Source organism: Chamaea fasciata, unplaced genomic scaffold (genome assembly GCF_029207755.1).
Source record: "Chamaea fasciata isolate MVZ Bird 193981 ecotype frontalis unplaced genomic scaffold, bChaFas1.0.hap1 SCAF_20, whole genome shotgun sequence".
Classification (NCBI taxonomy): domain Eukaryota; kingdom Metazoa; phylum Chordata; class Aves; order Passeriformes; family Sylviidae; genus Chamaea; species Chamaea fasciata.
Window position 1 is genome coordinate 3660016 of NW_027094105.1, and position 21945 is coordinate 3681960.

The following is a 21945-nucleotide window of genomic DNA, read 5'->3' on the forward strand; positions in this document are numbered from 1 at the left end:
CCTTGAGCAGAGCAGCGTCCACCCTGTGCAATCCCCAAGGTGGACACCACAAACCCATCCCACATCCCCTTCCCACCTCTGCTCTGCCATCTGCCACCAGGACAAGAGAGCAGAGTCTCCTGCAGCCCAAACTCCCACTGAAAGATGCAGAACCCCCCAACCTCCAACCTCCACCCTCCACAGACAGTTCCTGTGCTGTGTCCCCATCCCACAGTGAAGGGGCTCTCAGCCCTGCTCCCCTCTGCTCTCTGGGTGCTGCCTCACCCTGCTCCTCTCTTTTGACAGCAGCAGAAGACTTTTCCCACACCAGAAACCCGACCACACTTGGCCCAGATTGATTCAGTGTTTGGTAGAAATACATAACCCGGGGCAAGAAACAGCAAAATCAAAAGATTAATTGGATTTGCACGTGGAATTTCTGCTACAAGCTGCTGCCAGTGTTCCCCCCCCCCACACTCCCCTCCTCTCTCCACTGTGCCTGACGGTGCAACAAAGCTGAGCTGTAAACACTGCTGAGGTGGGGACCTGGGGAGGATGCTGGGGAGATGGGGACCCCCCTCACAGTGGCAATGCAGACTGGCAGCTACCTGCCTGCTCCTCGGGATCCTAGGCAAGTTCTTAAAATGCCTCACAAGGATTACAGTAAAGAGCTTTATTGTCAGGAGGGAGCCAGATGGGGATTCAGCCGCTGAGATTTTTGAGGAAGAGACGCCTGGGAAGGGAAAGGCAGCAAAAAAAGGAAAGAGTGGGGGGAAAAAAGAGACGGCTAATGATGTGCTAAAATGCAACAGCACCTTCATGAAATATTCACTGCCTCAAATGCGTCTAATATTAAAGATTAAATGTCCTGGGATTTGTCCTAGCGACTTGGAAGCACTGATTTATGATCTGTCAAAAGCTGCTAACCTCATGATTCATAACAGGGGCGGCAGGAACATTGCTGCTCCAAAGGGAAAGAGTTGGGAGAGAGATGGCAGCGCTTGGCCCTGCTCAGGCTCTTCCGTGCCTGGGGGCTGGGGCGGTCTCAGTGCAAGAAAACACAGGTCCTAATGGCTCCATCAGTGATTTTAAAAAAAGAAAAGTTATTTTTTTCCTTGGGTGCTTAGTACGCAAGTTTCCCCAGCCGCGCTGTGGATCATTAATTCCTGGCGCTTATTACATAACAAATATATGCTCTGCAAATGAGAGACATCTCAAAGTGCTTGCGAAGCAGAGCCGGGAGTCTTGGGGCATTGGCTCAGGCTCGGCTCCTGCCACAGAAATTAGAGCAAGTAAAGAAAAAACACCTACAGGGGTCAGCATGCCATGGCCCAAATGCCTCTCCCCATATCGATGGCTGGGGGTGCTGGGTGGTGAACCCCCTTCCCAGGGTGCAGGAGGGTTTATTTTGTCTGCTGGCTTGTTTACTGCTCCATCAGTTTGGCATCAGAACGAGGAACTCTATCAACCAGGAGAAATATTGATTTTATCGACTCCAATCCTGGACTTTCAGCAGCTACAGCCAGTGCTCGAGACTTTATTGGGAGGTTTATTGGGAGGTTTATTTCAGTAAGTGAGAGGGCAAGTGGTGGCACCAGCTGGGGAGAGATCCAGGGCAGGAGAGAGTGGGGATCAGCTTTCCACAGGTTTCCCAGGGTGAGCTACACCCCTTTGGCAGAGTTTTGGAAACCGGATAGGAAGGCTCCCAGCATGAGATCAGCTGAGTGCTGCAGTCTGCTGGGGGAGTGAGGACTCCATTGCCTCGGGTCAGATGGTTTAGGATCTATTCCTCTATCTGAAATTTGTGGGGCTTCCAAAAAATTTCAGCAGAACCTGCTGTGCTCTTACTGGTATTCAGGAGCTTTTTCCCTCTCCCCAACAGCATCCACCTTCCTTCTTTGGCCCCCCAAACTACTCTGCTATTTTCAGTCTGTCCCCATCCTCCCCACAGACAATGCTGAGCCAGGGAGGATGCTGAACCTGGCTAACCCTCATGGAATGAGAAACACCTGATAAAATGCCTGGAGGAGGGGGAACAGGGTTCCCATACCTCTAAGCCCTCTTTAGGGTGAGTTTTTCAACATGCTGCTAAAATAAATCAAACCATCAAAAGGCCAAATTAAAGTGTCTTTGTTCAAAGCAACTGCATCCGAAATGGACACAGTTATCCACTCAAGCCTGTCGCAGCCAAGTTAGGATTCAAGCTGAGCTTGAAGCCAAAGTCAACCAAAGTAACCAAGTTTGACAAATAACTGCACCTGGAGCTGGATGCAATTTCCACAGGTCCTGCACACGCCTCTGTGCAGCGTTCAGCTGTCGCAGGAGCACAAATGAATCAGGATCTACCAACCCCCAGGACAAGAATCCTGCTCCCACTGCCACCACCCCACACCCTGCCCGTGGCACAGGCATGCAGGGTCCTTCCTCTGCCTTCAGATTCAGAAGGCACAAACCAGGTTGGAGAATCCGTGGCAATTTTTCAGCTGTTACAGCCAAAGGAAGGATCACTGCTCACTCGGTATAAATGAGGGCAGGTCCCAGTGCTCAGCTCTGGAGGTGAAAATTGTATTTCCAGTGTGTTATTAAACAGGTGGAGGCTTTAGCTCTCTTTTTTTATAGAAAAGCTGGAAGTTGCTGAACAATTCCTTCATTACACTCTCCACGCTGTGCTGCTGCTTCTGCTGGAATGGGAAATGGGGTCTCACACTGCACCTACAGCCTCTCAGCCCAACCCCACAGTGCCTGGGAGCAGCAGAGCAGGGCTGCAGGATGAACCATCAGCATGCCAGGATAAGCCTGTTAGCCTCATTATGGAGAGAGCCGATCTGCTGATAATGCTGCAGGAATCCCCCTAATCCACCCGCCCCGTGCTCAGCAGGAAGTGGAGGCTTCCCTGTGCTCCCAGGGAAGCTGCTCTGTGCTGTCACTGGCACTTTTATTTAAGGAGCTGGAGGAGCTTTGGCAGTGGTGGAGCAAAGCTGTTGCTTGTCAGCCTTCTCCTGGCACTGGTGGTGTCCGTGATTCCCTCCTCCATGGCAGCACCTCCAACACTGGCACTCCGCCCTGTCCTGTAGGAAGGCCCTGCTGTGCCAGGGCTGTGCCCCAGCTGCACAGGCACATCCTGGGGACAAGTCCAGACCCCAGCTGGGGTGGCAGCCTGCTCCCAAAGGCTGTGGGGCTATAAGAACACACCTTTCCAGCTGTGTGAGCATTGCACAAACACTCTCACACCTGTCTCAGGGCTGCCTCTCCCACCCAAAGGGATGCAGAGCTCAGCCACAGTTTTTGTGTCCACTCCTCTCAGGACAGGGAACACGTCAGCTCCAGCAAAGCATCCTCAGTCCCACTGAGCCTCAAAACTGCAGCACCACGTCCCCAGCCTCCCAGTAAAGCTCTCTGAAAAGCTCCTCTTCTACCCCTGGCACCTGCTGATCCTGCTCTTCAGGGATGTCACTTTCCAAACCCGAGCCTCTGCTTCATCCCGATGAGAAATGCAACTTTTCTAGAAGCAGTTTAGCACTCAAAGAACAAGACAAAGAAAGCGGCTCCTGCTCTGCTGACCTGGCACAGAGCATGGAGGGAAAACTTGGAGTGAATTTGACATTTACCCCTCCTCTACTCCTGCTGCAAGTCACCCTCCTCACCCTCATCCATCCCAGCGCTTAAGTGCAAGCTTCACCACCAAGGATTGTGCCTGAGTTAAAACTCTGCACAGATTTAATTCTCATTATCATCTGCTCAGCTCCTACACCGCACCTCCAAGGAACACATGAGCTGATGACAGGTCCTGAGGGTGGCCTGTCACCATGGCTGTCACCTTCTGGGCTGGGCACTACCCCAGAGCTGGCCATGGAGGGGTGAGAAGCCCCTGCAGCACCAGCTGGATGGGCTATTCAGGGGGATGGGTTCAGGAGCAGCTCCATACAGCAAAACCCATCCCTCTTCCCTCCTCCCCGCGCTCTTTAGACAAGCACAGAAAATGCCATTACAAGAACATTAGCAGCTGCAGGATTAAACACTCTACTGGCAGAAAATGAGAGTGCAAAGACAGCACAGATAACCTTAACTCGGCCCCTCACAGGCATGAGTTTTGATTGCTGTTTATGTATAACACTTCAGCCTGGAGCTAAATTAGCTTGGGAGTTAACTGCCTCCTGCCCTGCTTGGTGCACGAGGCAAGCTGTGCCTCCACAGGAAAAGGAATGGGATATTACATGGGTTTTGACCAAGTTATTAAACTCCATACCTTAGAGAGACAGAACCTCATCCTATAAAAGTCTAAGTCAATAAAGGCACCGGGATCCTCCGACGGTGAAAATAGCAGAAGTGCACAAGAACAAACAAATATTGCTTGATGTGCATGGGACCTGCGTGGTATTAAACTGAACTACAGGATGGAATGGCTGTTTTCATAAACACAAATACACCCTCGCCAAGGTTGGTCATCTCCTGATTTACATGCTCAGCTCAGCAACCTCCAAATCCCCTTAACAGGTTGCCTTTAAAAAAATAGCTCTGTGTAAAATGACTTTCATCTGCCTCCTGCCCACAACACACCCCTGTCCTACCCAGACAGCAGTACCATCTGTGGCTCTGGTGACAAACTGGCCCATTTGGACGATGATGGAAACCTTTTTTTTTTTTTTTTTTTTTTTTTTTTTTATTTTTTTTTTTTTTTTTTTAATCTCCTCCTGCCAATTTCCAAAAAAGAACCTTTGCTACTACATTTCATCTGGTTCTTTCAAGCTCGTGGTTACTGCTTTGGTGGGGGGGGCTACCAATTGTGCATGCAATGAGAGAATTTTGATGAAGAAACGCCTGATTTATAGATGGGGAAAAAAAAAATTCAACACATTTGCACCTGCTAATCAAGGTAGCTATCCATCTCATTTATGCCACTGCTCCAGCAAGCCTGACAGCACAAAATCAGAGGCTGTTTCTTCCAGCATTTGGCCCTGAGGGATTGATTCTCCAGCAGGTCTCTTCAGCAATGCCCACAGAATGTGCAAGTGAATCGGTTTTGTGCATACAAAGCAGGTAATTGTGCTCACAAATCAGGATTTGCATATGCTGCTGGAAAGGCATGCTCTCCTCGAGGCTGAGAAGGGAGGCCAGCGAGGCAGCAAGCACTCCTGGATTTTACCCAGGGGTATCCCAGAGCGTGGCACGAGAGATGGCACCAGCAGCGCTCCCACATCTCTTCAAAATATGGAGAGTGAGGAGAGCTGACAGCCAGTCCCACAAGACAACAAACCTTCCCTGTTCTCGTCTCAAGCAGCACAGGCAGCACCTGCCAGGAGCATGGGGGATTTTGGCTGAACATGTCCAGCCAAGGAGCACGTCCTGCCCTGGAGAGGAGCCTGTCCCACCTGACGTGGCAGCTGGGCACGGTCACTGTGTCACACCTGCAGGGAGGGGCCCCTCAGCAGTGTCCATTTGTCTCCGGATTTGCAGTCAGACCAACCAGCCTGCCCGTTTCCAAGGCAGGAGGGGTGAGGGAGATGACACCTTGCTCATGTGCAGATGTCAGTGCTCCCTCTGAAACGCTCTGATGAGCTGGGGCTTTGCAACACAGGTTTCAAATTTGTCAGGGGGGCAGCAATCATTTAATTAAAGAGTGAGTCACACGACAGAGACGCAAGGGAAGGCAAATTAAGGTCAGGCAACAAAGTGGATTTTGACATTTCCTCGTGTTTCAGAGCCTGTTTTCACTGGGAATTATTCTTCACACTGAAGGAGTACTGGGTGTCCGGAGTCACAAGTCAATGCACTGTACAGACAAATCCCATCCAAAACTCCAACCCAAAGAGTGTGCAGGGAGAGGTAAGAGCTTGAGTGTCACCAGAGAGAGCACATGTGACATGTGACTCTGTCCCAAGGTGTGCCTGGAGCCCATGGCACCGCCACCAAGGACGGGTCCTGCCAACAGAGGTCTGCCTACACCTTGGAGCAAGGAAGCTTGGGACAAGGCTGGATGCACACCACCATGGAGTGGCTCCAAAGGTAAGGCTGAGGTCAGATTAGCCATAAATGTGCTGGAGGGCCTCAATGCTGGCTCTGCTGCTCTTCACAGGGGCAATTTTGAAGGCTTTCAGCCTCCAGAGAGGACAAACTTCAGTCCATCATTCTCATGGATGCTCTGTCCAGCCCGAGAAGTCAGAGGACAGGGGAATCCCTGGCCCCCCTCACTTGGGATGCTCACAGAGAGGATAAAATCCCTGACCCGAAAAGGTTGAAATCCAGACAGGATTTATGTGCTGCAGTAAAACCACAGGCCTTCCTCTCTCGTGGTGATAAAAATAAATCACCCTTAAAAATAGAATGGCATTAATAAAAATAAATCTAAAAGTACACGCAGTGTATCCTGGGGTTACAGTCTGCCTCAGCCTGGTGGGGAAACTTCTCACCAGTTACAGGCTGGTCAATGGTGCTGGACAGATAGGGTGCATAGGGTTATGTCCTGGGGTACAGGGTCAAGCAGGTACTTCCAAGGGCCTAATTTCAGTTATTGTGAAGTCTGGACCTCTTAAGGGAGTCTCAGATTTAGGCTGTGAAGGTCAGCAGCCCCATCAGCCAGCCCTGCTCGATCCATGCGGATCCAACTGGCAGAAACAGGAGAAAAATGCTGGTTTATTCATGTGCACACTCCCAGGCTGGAGAGAGGGGGAAGAAGCCCATGGACAGATTTCAGGAGAGGGCCCTGAGGGCTGAGATGCTGCTCTGCCCTCAGCATGGGCAGGCAGGGACCACGGGCACCAGGGCTGGGAGCCCCAGAGCAGCTGCCGAGGTTCAGCTGCAGCACAGGGCTGGGGCACAGCAACTCCCAGGACGATGAGCATTGCTCCCTTCCCAGCAAACAGGATCTGACACATCCTGCTCAAGCGTGGGGCATCCAGCAGGAGCTGCTGGGAGCTGGGGACACAGCAGGAGTGGCAGCTGGGCCGGCTCCCAGAGCAGCAGCTCCTCACAACCGAGACCAAGGCAGGATCCAGCCAGCCCTGCTTGCTGCCAGGGATGGGGCTGGCAAGGGGAGCCACAGGGCCCTCCCAACAGGGGACTTGTGGTCTGGCTCCATACACTCTCCCTGTGGTTTCTGCTGCTGGCAGAGTTGTTTCTCTCCTCCTCTGAACCAGGAAACAGCTGAATGCATCTCCCCTCCCCACTGAGGTGGCTGTGTTTTGCCAGTGCCTGAAACAAAAATCCTTCTGCTCTGCGACATCTGGATGAGAAGAGCCTCCTCCTGCACCATTTCCATCTGTCAGTGTGGCTGTTGGCACCTCCCAGCCCTCCCTGGAACTTTAGGTAATGCCCAGGGCTGTCTACACAGGGAATTCATCCAGTGTCACTGTTCTGCTGCAGCCATGCCTGCCAGTGCCTCCGTGCAGACAAGCCTTGAGGAACAGGAATGCTAAGAAGAGAAAATTGTCTTGACCAGGAAAATGAGTTTGTAAGACCAAGTTCAGTATTTGCATCTCAGCTGAGCAGGGAGGGATGAGAACAGGGTCACCCCCACCACCCCATGAGGTGTTCATGACTCTGAAGGATTTCTTATTCTAATCCGTGTATTACTGACAGCCAGGGGCTTTGGGAGGCTTAGGAAAAGCCTTCTCCACAGTGAGCCATCCTTTAAACCCTCTGGCAGAACCAGACACCAACATCTTTACCTGCAGCCATGAATCTCATACACACATGAGGTGAAGAAGCTCAGAGCTGAGGGGGGAGCTCATTGCTCTCACATGGAGAGCTGGGACTAAGCTGGGATGGCACCTCTCTGCAGGGAGAGGAGTTTGGGTGCTCTTCAGACACTCAGCAAGCCAGCACCAGCAGGGACACTTGTCTGCACACCACCAAGAAGGCATCCAACCCAAGGTTGGTGAATCACAGCACAAAAAACCCAGCAGAGTCCCCAGGCCACCTCTCTGTGCAAGGTCCTGTCACCCTGTGTTGTGGGCTGTGTTCTGTGCTCTCAGCTCACTGCAGGCTCCAGGATTCCCATGTGTCATCCAATAAAGACAAAAGGGAAGGTGACACTTGTCCTTTGCCCAGCCCCACACCTGAGCCCCAGCAGGGCTGGCTGCTGCTCCACAGGCAAACACTCATTTAGAGATGAGGAAGGGTGGCAGAGTTCACAGCTCCACCAGGAATGGCTGGAGCACAGATCCAGCCTAGGTAACCACCAGGAACAAGTACTAACGGGAATCATGGTGCTCTGCATGTAAATGGCCAGAAAATAAAGGGGATGGAGAAAGGGTTAACTCACATGTAGGTTTTCCAGGCTGGACAGCAGAACAACTCAACTTAGATGCAGATAAATTCCATGTGCCTGCAGCTGCCACACCAAATAACTGCTGGATCCATCATTTCAAATCCCCATCTTGTGCCCATCTTCTTCACATTCTGCTGATCAGGGTCACCACTTTGTGACCCTGCTGGCACCTCTCAGTCCCCCATGCCTACCACCAGGCTAGAGCAGAGGTGAGCCAAGAGGGCACCAAAATACCCAGTGGCAGACCTTCTCCCTCACCTCTCTGAGCTTTCCAAGGTCTTCTCTCTCCCCCAGCTTCCCTTACCTGTGTCTTGGTCACACAGCTGCTCACAGGCATCCGTGGTCCTCTGTCCACAGAGGTCTCTCACCCAGGGGGAGGTGGCATTGATCTGATAGTACAGGGACAGCTTGGCTGGGTTAAGCCAGTCTGAGATGTCCAGGTAGCTCCCCTCACTCACAACGAAGCTGCTGCCTGGGGGGAGTGGGAAAAAAAGCGTGTTAGGTGAGTGTGGGAACCTGAAAGAAAAACCCCAAATGTGCATTTTGGCCCAACATCAGATCACTGCAGTCTTCAGCAGCTGCTGTGATGACAATATCTGGAAAATAATAATGAGTTCACTGATAGCTGGTCCCCAAGAACTTCATTTGACCACTCCTCTCCAGAGGAACGTGCTCCAGCAAATGGCCCACCAGCCCCCTGCCCTGACCCTGCTGAGATTTGATTCCCAGGTCTCTGCAGAAATGAGGACCAGTGCAATTATTCTGGTCTGTAATCAGAGCATCACTGCCCCAGCTCAGGGAGGTGGAGCTCAGGGCTCAGATGGGCAGCAGCGGCAGGGCCTGCTCACCTTTTGTTGCAGGTGAGTGGATTGGCCCAACACACAACTTCTTGTCTGAGTTGTCTTGTACCAGACACTCCCCCACCCTCTCCCTCCTGTGAGTTAAAAGTGAATTCCTGCCAAAAATATTTTCTTACAAAATCTTACGCTTCTTTATTTTGCGAAGTGTATTTTTCCCCACTGGCATCTGGGAATATGCATCATCTAATTAGCCAAATAGATTTTCAGTTCAGCCCAATCATTTCCTTATCTAACATCTGAGGCCCAGCATCGCTTGGGGGATTTTGCAGGCACAGAGGTCCTCATTAACTCTGATCTTCAATTACATTGATTATAAGACTGCCTCCATAACAGTGCTGCACAGATCAGAGAGGAGCCAAAAAACCTCTGCCATTAAGTGGTGTTTTGCAAAACTTACCATGGTAAAAGCTTCTAAAAAGAGGGGAGAAGAAAACTGCAAGGAGGTGTGGGCAAAGGGTAGCCCAGGAACCCACAGCCACCTTTCCACTAAGTCTGAGGACTTGCAACGTGGGCAAAACTTGCATCTACTGTCTGAAGATTGAAATCCTCCTCAGAGATTACCCAGGGACTGTTGTCATGAAACTTAAAGGCTTATGACCCTTAGTAAAGGACTAGGACACCATTCTTTTAAGCACCAATTTACTTTGATGAAAGCCAAGAGATTTAAAAAGCAGGACAACAAACCTGCAGCAGCAACCACCCCACATGAACCTGCTTGAATACAAACTCTGGATCTCCTTTTGAAGAGGATCCCTGATGCTTAGCAAGAGGGAGCCCTTCTCACCCTCATCCTGCGCCACATTATCCATGCAAAGGATAAAACAAGCAGAGCCTCAAGTCAAGCATCCCAATGAGTGACCTCATTTTCAGGCATCCCAAGATCTCAGCACCGTCCAAATCCAAGCCCTAATTTCCCATAAACTGAGGTCTTTGACACTCAGAGTGTTTATACACCATAAACGTATTCATGGGCGCATCCCTACACTCCAAGCCAATGGAGGCTGCCAAGCTGCTGACTGCTCAGGCAAATGAGAGTGAGACATCGGAATCCAGCAGCTCTGGAGACACAGCAAGGCAGGAGCTGCCCCGCCAAGGCTGCAGGAGACATCTCAATCAGACACAAGGCAGCAGTAAATCACCGGGTAAACCCCCCAGCACCACTGGAAAGCAGAGAAACACTCAGCACTGAGTTTCTTAGAGCCACGTGGTTTTATCTCTAATTATTCTTTTCAATGAATTTTTAAAGATAGCCTTACATACCAGTAGCAACAATTGCTGGTTTCTCTTCCCAAACAGAAAGGCATCGTGCACCCTTTGGGAGTGTTTACTATTTACATGTAGGTGTCTATGTAGTAACCTGTCAATTTTGTTTTCCTCCTGATTTCCGCAGCTCCCTAATAAAGAGCAAGGCTTGGGAAGCACGTAGAGTTGTTTTGAGACTCAGCTACAGACAACTCCCTCTGCACCCAAGGACTGAAGAGCGAAACCAGCAGCTCTTGATTAAATCCCTACTTAATGAACCCCATTTCTGGTTAAAATACAGCTTGGAAGCTACAGAAGCAAACCCGGCACAAACCAGACGCATCATTCGTATTCCGAGAGGTGAAGGGGGCAGGAGCTGGCAGAGAGCCTTGGCCCGGGACAGCAGGGAAGAGCCCATGGTGAGGTGGGTGATGGAGGGGTGGCCTCTGGAGCTCCCCAACATGGAATCATTTGGGTGGAAACGACCTCTCAGATCATCAAATCCAACTGTTGCCCCAGCACTGCCATGGCCACCAGACCACATCCCCACGTGTCACATGCCTTTTAAATCCCTCCAGGAGTGGGGACTCACTCCATCACTGCCCTGGGCAGCTGTGCCAGGGCTGGACAACGCTTTCTGTGAAGAAATTTTTCTTTATATCCAACCTAAATGTCCCCTGGTGGAACTTGAGGCCATTTCCTTGTCTCCTACTGCTTGTTACTTGGGAGAAGAGGCCAAACCCCACCTGGTTCCATCCTCCTGCCAGGGAGTTGTAAAGAGTGAGAAGATTCCCCCCAAGCCTCCTTTCCTCCAGCTCCCTCAGCTGCTCCTCATCAGGCTTGTGCTCCAGCCCCTTCCCTGGCTCCAGGTATTTTGAAGATTAATTACTTACTTTGATTTTAGTAAGTCTGATTGAGAAATCATCCTCGTTATCAGGTTTTTCAGGGTTTTGGTGTTTGTTTGTTTGTTTGTTGGTAAAGCAGCAGTGAAAACATTTCAATCCAAAATTCCTGAGTTCAGGCTCAGTGTAAAATGAAGTTTTTTCTACCTCAGTCTGAAAAAAACCCCCAAACCTGGGGAAATTAAAGGTTTTAGTTTCCTTCCTTCCTCCCTTCTTTCCTTCCCTTTCTTTTCCTCCCTTTCCTTCCCCAGAGGAGGGAGGGAACAACTTCCAGCAAGGAAATTTCTCACATCTCTGAAGCTGAGTGTGTGGCAAGATTTTGAGAGACGTTCCCAGACACCCTCATCACCTTCGCTCCCACGGAAAACACAAACAAACAAACACCCCAATCTTGATCCCTTTATAGCTCGCCTGGGAAATAAATAACAGAAAAAGGCCTTCTACAAATATTTTGAAAGCTAAAATTCTGATGATTTCAAAGCCTTTTCACCATTTTTTTTCTCTTCACTTTCAAAGAATCCGCATGCAGAAAACAGTTTTCAAAAGTTACCATCGTGTATGTATCGAAACCACCTTGAAAAGCTCCGAAAGGGCAGATCGAGGAACAAATCCTTTTAGGAACTACCAAGAACAAACATTTTCTAAACAAGAGCTGTTTCAAACACCTTCAGCTTGCAGGGAACATCAGCTGGATTTGTTTTCCACAACTGCAGTCTCTGGATGGAGGGGAGTGATGGGGGAATGGAGGGGGATAGAACCCACTACAAACCACCCTCCTAAAACCTTCCTTGAGGACCTCAGTCCTGACTAAGTCACCCAGTCTGAAGTACACCTTCAGCTGCTGCCTGCAGCCCCCAGAGCAGGTGCCAGCACAGACACTCTGAAGACACCTGGAGGGACTGCCTACCCTGCTGTCCCCTGCTGCCAACCTCCCGGGTGTCCTCTAGACACAAATCTCAAGCTTCCCACTCAAAGCCTTGCTAGAATCTCCCTTGAATGGAGACATTTAGGTCTCAGGATAAAGTGACTATCAACCAAACAAGTGAATACAGAAATAAAATGGCAGCTCTGCTGTTCACCTCCCAGGAGCCCCATACCAGGACATGTCCCTCAAATCCTCTTGGTTTTAGGAGGCAGCCAATGCCATGGAGCAGTGGAGAACACCAGGAATATACAGTTTATAACACGTGGCCAGAGTGTTATGAGCGCTGTCAAATGTATCAGTCTCTGAGGGTGTCCTGTACCTCTCAGAACGGCTTAAAATAATTTTGCCAGATGGCTCTTCACGTGTGTTTTGTAAAGCAAAAGGTTTAATCAAGACAAAATAACAAACGATACAGAAACAAAAGAAAAACCGAGCACAGGTGTCAGAGAAGCCCCTGACACCTTGCTAAAACACCCAAAAAGCACTTGAGCTCCTTTGTGCACCTTTATAAATACTTAACAATTTAGATGGGATAACTTGGCTTATTGCCAATAGAAGTAGTTAACAGATGTTGAGAGACATTTCTAAAGCCCAGCCAGTGCCCCTGTGCTGGCACTGGACCAACCACAGTGAGAGTATCACAGGAGATTCCAGTCCATTTCCCTTCTAAGTTCAAAGGTAAACTGAAACTCTTTTACTTATATAGAAACACCTGCTTGGGTGTGGGAGTGTATTCCTACACCAGGACACAGCTACAACCCCCTCCCAGCTCGACAAGGTCCAGCAGCCCCTCAGGGGATTGATTTGTTTGGGTTTCTGTGTTTGTGTTTTCCACTCCCCCCTGCTCCTTCCCCAACACTGATCAAAGCCCGATGAGTTAAGGCAGCGTCAGAAGTTCACGTCTCTCATGCTGGGGTCTCCTTCAAAGTTCAGTGGAATTGCTTAAGCCCTGACAAAAGAGGCTCCAAGTTTTGACATTTCAAAAATCATTTTCAAGAACACAACAGGATAAAACAGCTCAGAAGAAATATCTAACAAGGGAAAAGAACAAAGCACCCAAAAGGCAGCCAAAAGGGTTTGGCTTTTCCTTTCTCTTTCTTTTCAAGGGAAAAGATCAAAACATTTTTTTTTTTTGAAGAACATCTATTTCTTCCTCCCTCTGCTCTTTTTGTCATCTTTGGTCCATTCACTGTTTCTTGGCCAACAAAACTCCTTTTCATCTAAAATTAGTATTTTGTGTTGGGAAGCAATGGGAGGTCATACTATAGGTTGCTATTAATGTGTCCAGCCCTATGCTATCATACAGTTCTAATCCTGTTACAGATAGTTCTTATAAACACTAGAGGAAAGCTGAACCCTTTTGCTTCATTCTATAGGTACAAAGAATAACCCTATTTGAATTCTTTAGAGACCCTTCTTCTCCCCTTGTTAAATTTGAAAGAACATTGCCCAAAGAGACAACTCCTCCCCTATCAGCTCTTCCTCTTGAACAGCTCTGCCTGTCCTGCCCTGGGCCTGGGGCATGAAAACTTCTGCTTCTTAAATTTCTCCCAGAAAATGCCAAAGAACCGGACAGACTTTGGATGCCCAGCTCACATATACTGTCTTAAGCAAGGAAATGGGTCTTGGAGCAGGACTGCACACCCAGACCTGCACAGTGCTCAGCTTTACCATCCCTCTCCTGCCCAGTGCAAAACCAGGTGATTTGGGAATAATTTAAACAGTTTTAAGTCAAACTCTAAGTTCTATAGTCTAGTTTGAATCCAGAGACAGCATCACACCAGGTTAAAATCCAAGTTAAGTGTCTTTACTCTTTTTTATTATTTTTTTTTTTATTTCTCTCTTTGAGCAAGGTGAAATGCTTAAACAGAAAGTTATGACAGAAAGATTAGAAAGCAGCGCAAGCCTATAGACACGTTTTTCACTCAGTCCTCCCTCAGCTGAAGCCCTCACAGGTTATATCTCACAGTGCTTGACTCCAGGGTATATTTTCAGCACATGAACTGCACCCATGGGCTCTCACCTCCCCAGCCCATTGATGACCAAACCTGGAGACTCCATCCCCTCAAAACTCCACCAAACCTGCCAGAGCTTTTCCGCCCTGGCAAAGCAGAAGTCAATTAGCAGCACATGTCTGTGTGTAATTACAGCTCAAACTGGCACCACCTTTCCTGTGGGAGGAGCAGGGTTACAATTTAAGTGTTGAATTGCATTTCCTTGATCATTCTGACAGATTCTTTCTTTGGGTATTCTCGTCAGTCAGTCTTGATTTCTCCAGGGCTGAGCTCCTGGCAAAAAACACACGTATTTATAAAGGAGGTGATGGCTCAGCCAACTTTTCCTAAACTTAAGTGCAAGGAATCTGCCCACCCTGTCTTGTGGTCAAGCTCATGCTGCAAGAGATCTCCCATGGCAGCTTTAAAGACTGTAATTGTGGAGGTGTTGGTGAGAGCACATCTCTGTCCTCAGAAGGCATCTGGGCCAGCAGTGGCTGAGACAGAAATGAGACTCCTGAAAAAAAAAAAATAAAAACACAACAAAACCTTCTCCTTAATACTCAGTATCTCCCAACTCCCACGCTGCAGCCTGGGGCACTCTAACAGCGATGCTCTCCAGATATCACAAAAGGGTTCAGGGAAATCCAGCCTAAATCTAATCAGTTCACAAAGCACAGAGGAGCTGTGATAAGCTTGTTGTATGAATGCAGAAGTCAATGTTTGCATCTCTCCATCCATGGGAGGGAGAGCTGCTCAGAGATGTGCCAACCCTCCCAAATCAGGGGGTAAATGGTGTTGGTAAAGCTCAGCAGGTGCCAGGAGATGCCCTCTCCCCACAGAGGTGGGCACCTCCTGCCTCTCTCAGGATGCACCACGTCCCAGCTCTGAACAGCTCCTGCTCACACCATCCAAATGGCCAATCCCACTGGCTGTGCTCCAGTGAATCCTGCAAAGGAGAAGGAAGAGGCATTTGGCTTCCCTTGCAAATGGAGCTGCCCCTGGAGCTGGGAATGCCTCTGGCAGGCACAGGGCTGGGGAGCAGCTCAGCAGGTTCACAAGGCTGTCAAAGCCACGATAAAAACATGATGTACTTCAGCCTCCAGAAGCTTATTAGTTCTTCATGCAAAGAGCGTTCATGCCGTAAAACCGTCCTGGAATCCCTTTGATCCACGCTGATACAGTTCATAAATTGATGTTAATATTTAGAGTTCATGTCTGGTAACACTGCAGCCATTTGCTCACATTTTCTTGCCAGGCAAGCAGCCACAGGAGCGGGAGTGAGCTGTAACACAGGCACGGAGGTGACCCTGGTGATTATGAGCTGCTGAAATAAAATGCAATTTGTAAAGCTGCCCCCAAACATGGCCACCTTACATGAAACACGCAGGGCCTGGAGCAGCCAGACGTGACACTGAGTCTGCAACAAGAAAGCGTTGCTTCTGTCAAAGCCCTGACCCAGGTCTCCATACAGCAAAAACCCTGGGAGGAGAACACAGCACAAGAAAAACTTTTTTTTAAACCAGTTCCTTCTGCTGATTTCAGAGGGGACTTAAGTATCTGGGAACAGCTGGGGAACATGGGAGACCCCAATTTCAGAATCTTTCTGAAAGCCTGAGAAGATCACAGAATGCTTTGGGTTGAAAAGGACCTAAAAGATCATCTTGTTCCACCCCTCTCCCACGGGCAGGGACACCCTCCACTGGAGCAGACTGCTCAGAGCTTCATCCAGCCTGACCTGAGATAGCTTTGAGATGAGATCTCTTTCTCCATCCTTCTGGCACAAACCTGGGAAGCTTCACCTGTAAATCAGAGGGTATCTCCAGCTTCTCCTTCCTGCCAAATGGGGTGGGGACACAGCCAGTCCCCCACCTCCCATGGCTCATCTGTGTGGCCACATGTGCAGCCCATCCCAAGTGCCCTGAGGGCACAAGGTAATTCCTGGTCACCTCCAAGAGCTGCAGAAGACTGAGCAGGAAATGGCAAAAACAAACAATTTAAAGCAACACATTTAATTAAAACCAAACCGAGAGGTTGTGAGTCCCAACAATTGCAGTCTGCCGAGCAATCTTCAGGGAAAATTAACACAGGCTGCTAATAGCAGCATCCAATTCACCATCATCTTGGAGGAGACAGTGGTGGGGGAAGGTAGGAAATAATCTGCAGATGAAACAATTACTGATCAGCTGCGTGGCGAGGACAGCACGGCGTCGTTCAGGCAGGCAGACACAGATGCGCGGAGATTAAAAGAATAAACAAAAAACAAGCTCCCTCCACCTCTGCCATCTTGTCAGATGCTCCAACCCAAAACACGGTCTCGAGTGGAAATTCCACTTCTGCTGGCCTCTTGGCATGGCAAGGGGGAACCTGGGTTTGCTCTCAGGGCAGCATTCATCCTGGGAGGGTTCATCCACACTTGCAGGAGGGACAGAGCCAATACATGGGCAGCCAGTCAGGGTGGGGACACTGCCCCACACTGAGCTCTGATCCCACACCGAGGACCCTGCCTGCCCACACTGAGCTCTGATCCCACACCGAGGACCCTGCCTGCCCACACTGAGCTCTGATCCCACACCGAGGACCCTGCCTGCCCACACTGAGCTCTGATCCCACACCGAGGACCCTGCCTGCCCACACTGAGCTCTGATCCCACACCGAGGACCCTGCCTGCCCACACTGAGCTCTGATCCCACACCGAGGACCCTGCCTGCCCACACTGAGCTCTGGCACCACTCTACACCCATCCCACAGCCCAGCAAGGTCCAGAGAGATCACCACAACTTCCCTGGCACACATCTCAGAAGAGGAGGGAAGGAGGCTGTAAATGCCCCGAGATGCCTTTGACAGAAACCTGCTTTATGCCCTTTGCTTTATCTCCACTTATAAAACAAAGCCCTACAAGCCCCTCGCTAAACACAGCTCTTGCTTTCCTCTGCACCACGGGAGGATCTCACCCACCTCTCCCACTAAAGTACAAACATCCACCCACACCGTATATAACCTCTCACAGGCTGTAAAAATGGGAAGCTTTAATTGATACTATATTTCATACTGTTGTGAAGCAAGGACGTACTCCAGGCTGAGCCCTCCAGAGTATCTTTCTCCACCCTGCCTTCCCTGCAAGCCATTCCCATTGCTCCAGCTCTACTTTTTTGAATTATTACTTACAAGAAAAAAACAAAACCAAAAAACAACTATTGAATGTAGAGCTGAGTGGCTCACATATTCATAAGAGGTTTTATTACTCCGATGGAGGGGCTCTCTTTCCTTTCTTCCCTCCTTTGACACGGCTAAAGGGTCCTCTAAATAATGCCTTGCATTTCCATATCCTCATAAAAGCCACGACATCCTTTCCATAAATCTGAGCCACCTCTGAAATCAGAACAAGGGAGCAGGGGCTGCCTCGAAACACAAAGCCCTGGAGCAGAAGGGAGGAGAGGATGCTCCAACCCCTGCGTTGGAAGAGAGGATTTAGAGGCACCAACTCCTTTCTGGGAAGCAGGAGGTGCCAGCCCTCCCCGCCACGGCAGCTCCTGCCAGGCTCTCCTTGATCCAGCTGCTCCATGAAGGGAAGGCACAGCAGCTGTACAAACCAGGCAATAACTGCTCAGCGGGGAGCGAGGCAGGGGCGCCCCGGCAAGTGAACAAAAGGAAGAAAACAAGCCGAGGGAGAAATAAGGGCATTAGAGACGGGCTGGTTATTATAGAACTGCTGCTTGGAATATATCCTCCCAGCTTGGCTGCCAGTTGGCTTCTGGGCCCCGTCCTCCCCCTCCCCTTTCCCACCCTGCCACTCCAGCAGGCTCTGGAGCTGCTTTCTCTAACGCCATTCTTGCTGCAGCAGGGAGAGCTGCTCTCCTCCAAAGCTGGAGACATTTGGGGAGGCTTCCCCCCCCCCTTTCTTTTCTTGGCTCTGGCTGCTGGCACGCCAGAACTGGCTGGCATCTATTTAAAGTTTCCTTCAAAGCCGAGTTCTCATCGTCTAGGAGAGCGATTTCTTTCAGCCCCTGCCTTTGTTTGGCTCCTCCTGCAGAGGTGCCGGGAGCAGCTCCGCTTTCTGATTTTCCTTGGCTCCCGACGCCTATTGAAATTCCGCGTTTCAAAAGGGAATGGGAGGGCACCGCTCCCTCGCCTGGGAACATCTCCTGTGAATGCACCACCCCTGCCTTCTCGCAGAGCCTGCCTCATCCTCCTGTGCAGCACCGAAGGGAGCAGCTTCAGCCACCAGACGATCTCAGCGCTCGGCGACACTCGCCAGACACGGTGCCACTGCCGGGTGCCACACCAGAAGCTGCCTCAAGAGTGATCAAAGCTCCCAGACTCTGCCAGGCCAAACACGTCAGCTCTGTTGTCACCTCGATGCCACAGGGATGCTCGTGCCAAGCCCCTTCAGCACCCTGTAAAAAGCAGATTTAATCCCCCACGGGAGATCTCCAAGGAGGAGCAGGTCCCCCCCTTCTCCACCAGCATCAAACTCCAGGTGCTGAGCCTTGGGGAACACATCCAGCCACACTACTCCTGGGTATCACTGAAATTTCCCAACCCAGCTCAGTTCTGCCACGTCTTTAAATGCTTTGTAATATTTTGCTGCCAGTTGGGTGGCGCCTTGGGATTTGTTGTTATTCAGAAAGAAGGGACAACTTTAAGAGCTTTTTTCTCTTCCCAGGCAAGGGACTGTCATTGCATAAAATGATGAGATTTCAGGGAAAGTGATAGCCACTGCAAAATGTCTTGGCTGCTTCTATGCGAAGAATTTGACTGTTTCTCATAAAAAATATTTAAAAAGTTTTCGCAGTTTGTAATTATATTTTACAGTTTCATTACAAAGCTCATTTTAATTCTTCTCCAAACTGTTGTTACCAGTCCTCTTGCCACTTTCTCTTCAGAAAAGTCATTAAGTCGGGACTGGAAATCATCCCATTTCCCCCAGTTTCAAGGATATTAATCTGTTTTATTGGTATTTCATTGTCATTTTCATTCGAGTGTTCCCTGCATTTGCATAATTTGCATTGCCACCCCTTTCCTGGTGACAAGCACAGACTCAGCGTTTCACTTTCACTCTACAGAGACTCATTGCATTTTGTTTATTTTCTTTTTCAGGACACGCTGTCTTCCCTGGGCCAGAACCACAAGCTGGGAGCAGCATACTGAGGTCCTGTCTCCATCACTGCCATCCTGGCTGAACTTCAGCAAGTACCAGAACCAGTGTGAGCTCCCAGTCCAAGTGCTGAACTGGCCGGTGCCCATCCCAAGGGGACACAGGTCAGCACTGGAGCAACCTCATGCTCCAAATGCAAAAGTTTCTGTTCTCCAGCTACTTGAAACCATCTGTGAAGATTTCAAGTATTCATGTGTGGCTTGGACAGTCATTAAAACATTTTAGAAATAGGTCAAGGTGTAGGCAAGTCCCTTGTTTCAAATCCTTAAATCACAGAATGGTTTGGCTTGGAAGGGACTTTAAACATCCTCTCATTCCAACCCCCTGTCATGGGCAGGAACAGCTTCCACCAGATCTGGCTGATCAGAGCTCCAACCAAACTGGCCTTGAACACTTCCAGGGATGTGGCATCTGCACCTCGATGTTGTCTTCATGTCTCCACTCCATTGATGCTCAGTTCCTCCAATGTGTGAACACAAAGTAGATGGTCTCTTGCCTACAAGGGTCAAGCTGTGACCACTGGGATATCCCAGCTACCCAGAGACCACTCTTAGCAGGGCTAATCCCACTTCAAACACATTGGTGACTCCCATTTTGCTGTGGGGTGATGATTTCAACCCCTCTCCACCAGCCCCTGCAGCTCTCATCCCTCTGTGTCTCTTTAACCATCTCCCACCCCACAAAATATTAATCCCTCAAGAGCTGCCCTCCACTCCAAAGCTCCCAAAGCAGGGGGCTGTCCCAGACTTGGCTGCACCAGGACACCCCAGCAGCTGGTGATGCCCTGGCTGCATGCAGCACAGTTCTGGCAGAGAGAAAATGCCCCCTCTGCATGCCCCAAGCAGTGAGACGAGTGCAGGAGCTGAGGAATTGGAACCGACTGAATAATGGGTCCTGTCTGCTGGAAGAAAATGAAATTTGCCCTCATGTTACTGAAAACTTGCACTCGATGCTCACTGCACATTATAAAGAAAAGGTCAGTGAAACACAACAAATGCAAGGAGCCCAGTTGGAGAAAGCAATAAATAGTGACAGCAGCACTCGTCTAATTTATCAAAGCATCTCAGCCTTTGCTCAAAGCCCAGCAATTTCCCTCCGTGCTGCTGCAAGGGCTGGGACAAGCAGCTCTGCTGCTGCAGGACAGCAGGAAGCCTGTCTGTGCAGCTCCCAGGGTTCCTCAACGGGTTTGGAGGAGAACAGACTCATCCATCAGACACAATTAGCACCAACGATAACGATGATAATATTAATTGACGTGACTGAGATTTTGGCCTCAGGCTGGTGGATGTGCCTGCGGAAAGGGAGATGCCTGCAGCCAAACACAGCTGGGGCACTCCCAAAGACAGGGATCTCCCAAACACACGCAGAGGGGCAGCAGGAAGGTCTTACCATCGGCAATGAAGTGCTCGGGGACGTGGAGCGTCACTTTGACGGTCAGCGGGCAGGAGAGCTGGGAGCCGCAGACCACGGCCAGGACGCAGGAGCTGACCGCGATCAACGTCAGCGCCGTCTTGTTCACTGGGCTCTTCGTGGAACCTGCAAGGCACACAGAGGGGTAAAGCTGCACCCAAGGATTCCTCAGCAGAGGCAGGGGAGCCCCAGCATGGGGAAGGCAGGCATTGGAAACAAGGATGGCAGCTCAGCAGGAGTTTGCACACCCCAGGACTCCCATCACACCATGTTTGGCACAGGGCTTCATTTTGCCAGAGGAGGGAGAAAACCTGCTCAAAGCCCTGTATAGACCCTCTCCCTGGGAACTTCTCCCTGGAATCACTCATCACACCTGCTGTGCTCCCCTGCTGAAACCACCATCACTTCTTGTCAATATTGGTTGGCTTGGCAACCCTGTGAAACCCTCATGGAGCAGGACAGCATTTGGATGGCTGAGTCACCAACAGCAGCTAGGTGGGACAGAATCCCCAAGTTTCATAGGGAATGTGGTGAAGCTGTGCAACACAGAGTCATCCAGAGAGACCTGTCTGCCCCAGAAGATTCCGCTGCTCTTATTGGATGCAGACTGGAAATGTCAGGTGTCCAAATGAGACCCGCCTCTACTGATGGAGATGACCAAGAACTGTCCCCAGGCCACTGCAACCCCACCAACAGGTCTCCACTGCCCAAGCAAGGAGTAGCTTTGGAGCCTGCATCCTTGAGGCACCACTGATCCCCCTGGGGCTGCCCCACTGCTGCTCTGACTGCACTGCATCCCCCACAGCCCCCTCATCCAACACCTTGTGCCACCTTTGCTCCAGGATAACAACACCTCACAAGGCAGCTGGGTCCTTCTCCAGGGCTTGGGATGCACCGCTTGGAGAGTGTGATCACAGCAGGGAGAGGGCACAGCCCAGCAGTGAACCCAGAGGCTGCACAGCCCAGCAGTGAACCGAGAGGCTGCACAGCCCAGCAGTGAACCCAAAGGCTGCACAGCTCACCCTGCTGCAAGCTGAGATGACCCAGCTGCCTGCAGAGCTGACCACAGCCCTGCTCAGGATTCAGGTGAGGACACCTCTTGATTTTTGGAAGCCAGTGCAGCCTCCCCCCACTTGCACCCCAGGCCTCGTCACCTCATCAGCGAAGAGAGATTTTAAAAGCATCAGTTTAGAAAACTGAATGGGAAAT

At 50.2% G+C, this 21945-nt stretch overlaps 1 protein-coding gene across 2 annotated transcripts in view; it reads right to left on the reverse strand.

Moving 5' to 3' along the window:
* The window catches only part of ASTN2 (astrotactin 2), a 318226-nt gene that overhangs the window by 178917 nt on the left and 117364 nt on the right, over positions 1 to 21945 (reverse strand). For both annotated transcript variants that reach the window (XM_066201587.1, XM_066201588.1), the window contains exons 6-7: positions 20716 to 20862; positions 8550 to 8717 (exon numbers count right to left, since the gene is read on the reverse strand). In XM_066201587.1, the coding sequence (XP_066057684.1) occupies positions 8550 to 8717; positions 20716 to 20862 (315 nt within the window). The remainder of the gene's footprint in view (positions 1 to 8549; positions 8718 to 20715; positions 20863 to 21945) is intronic.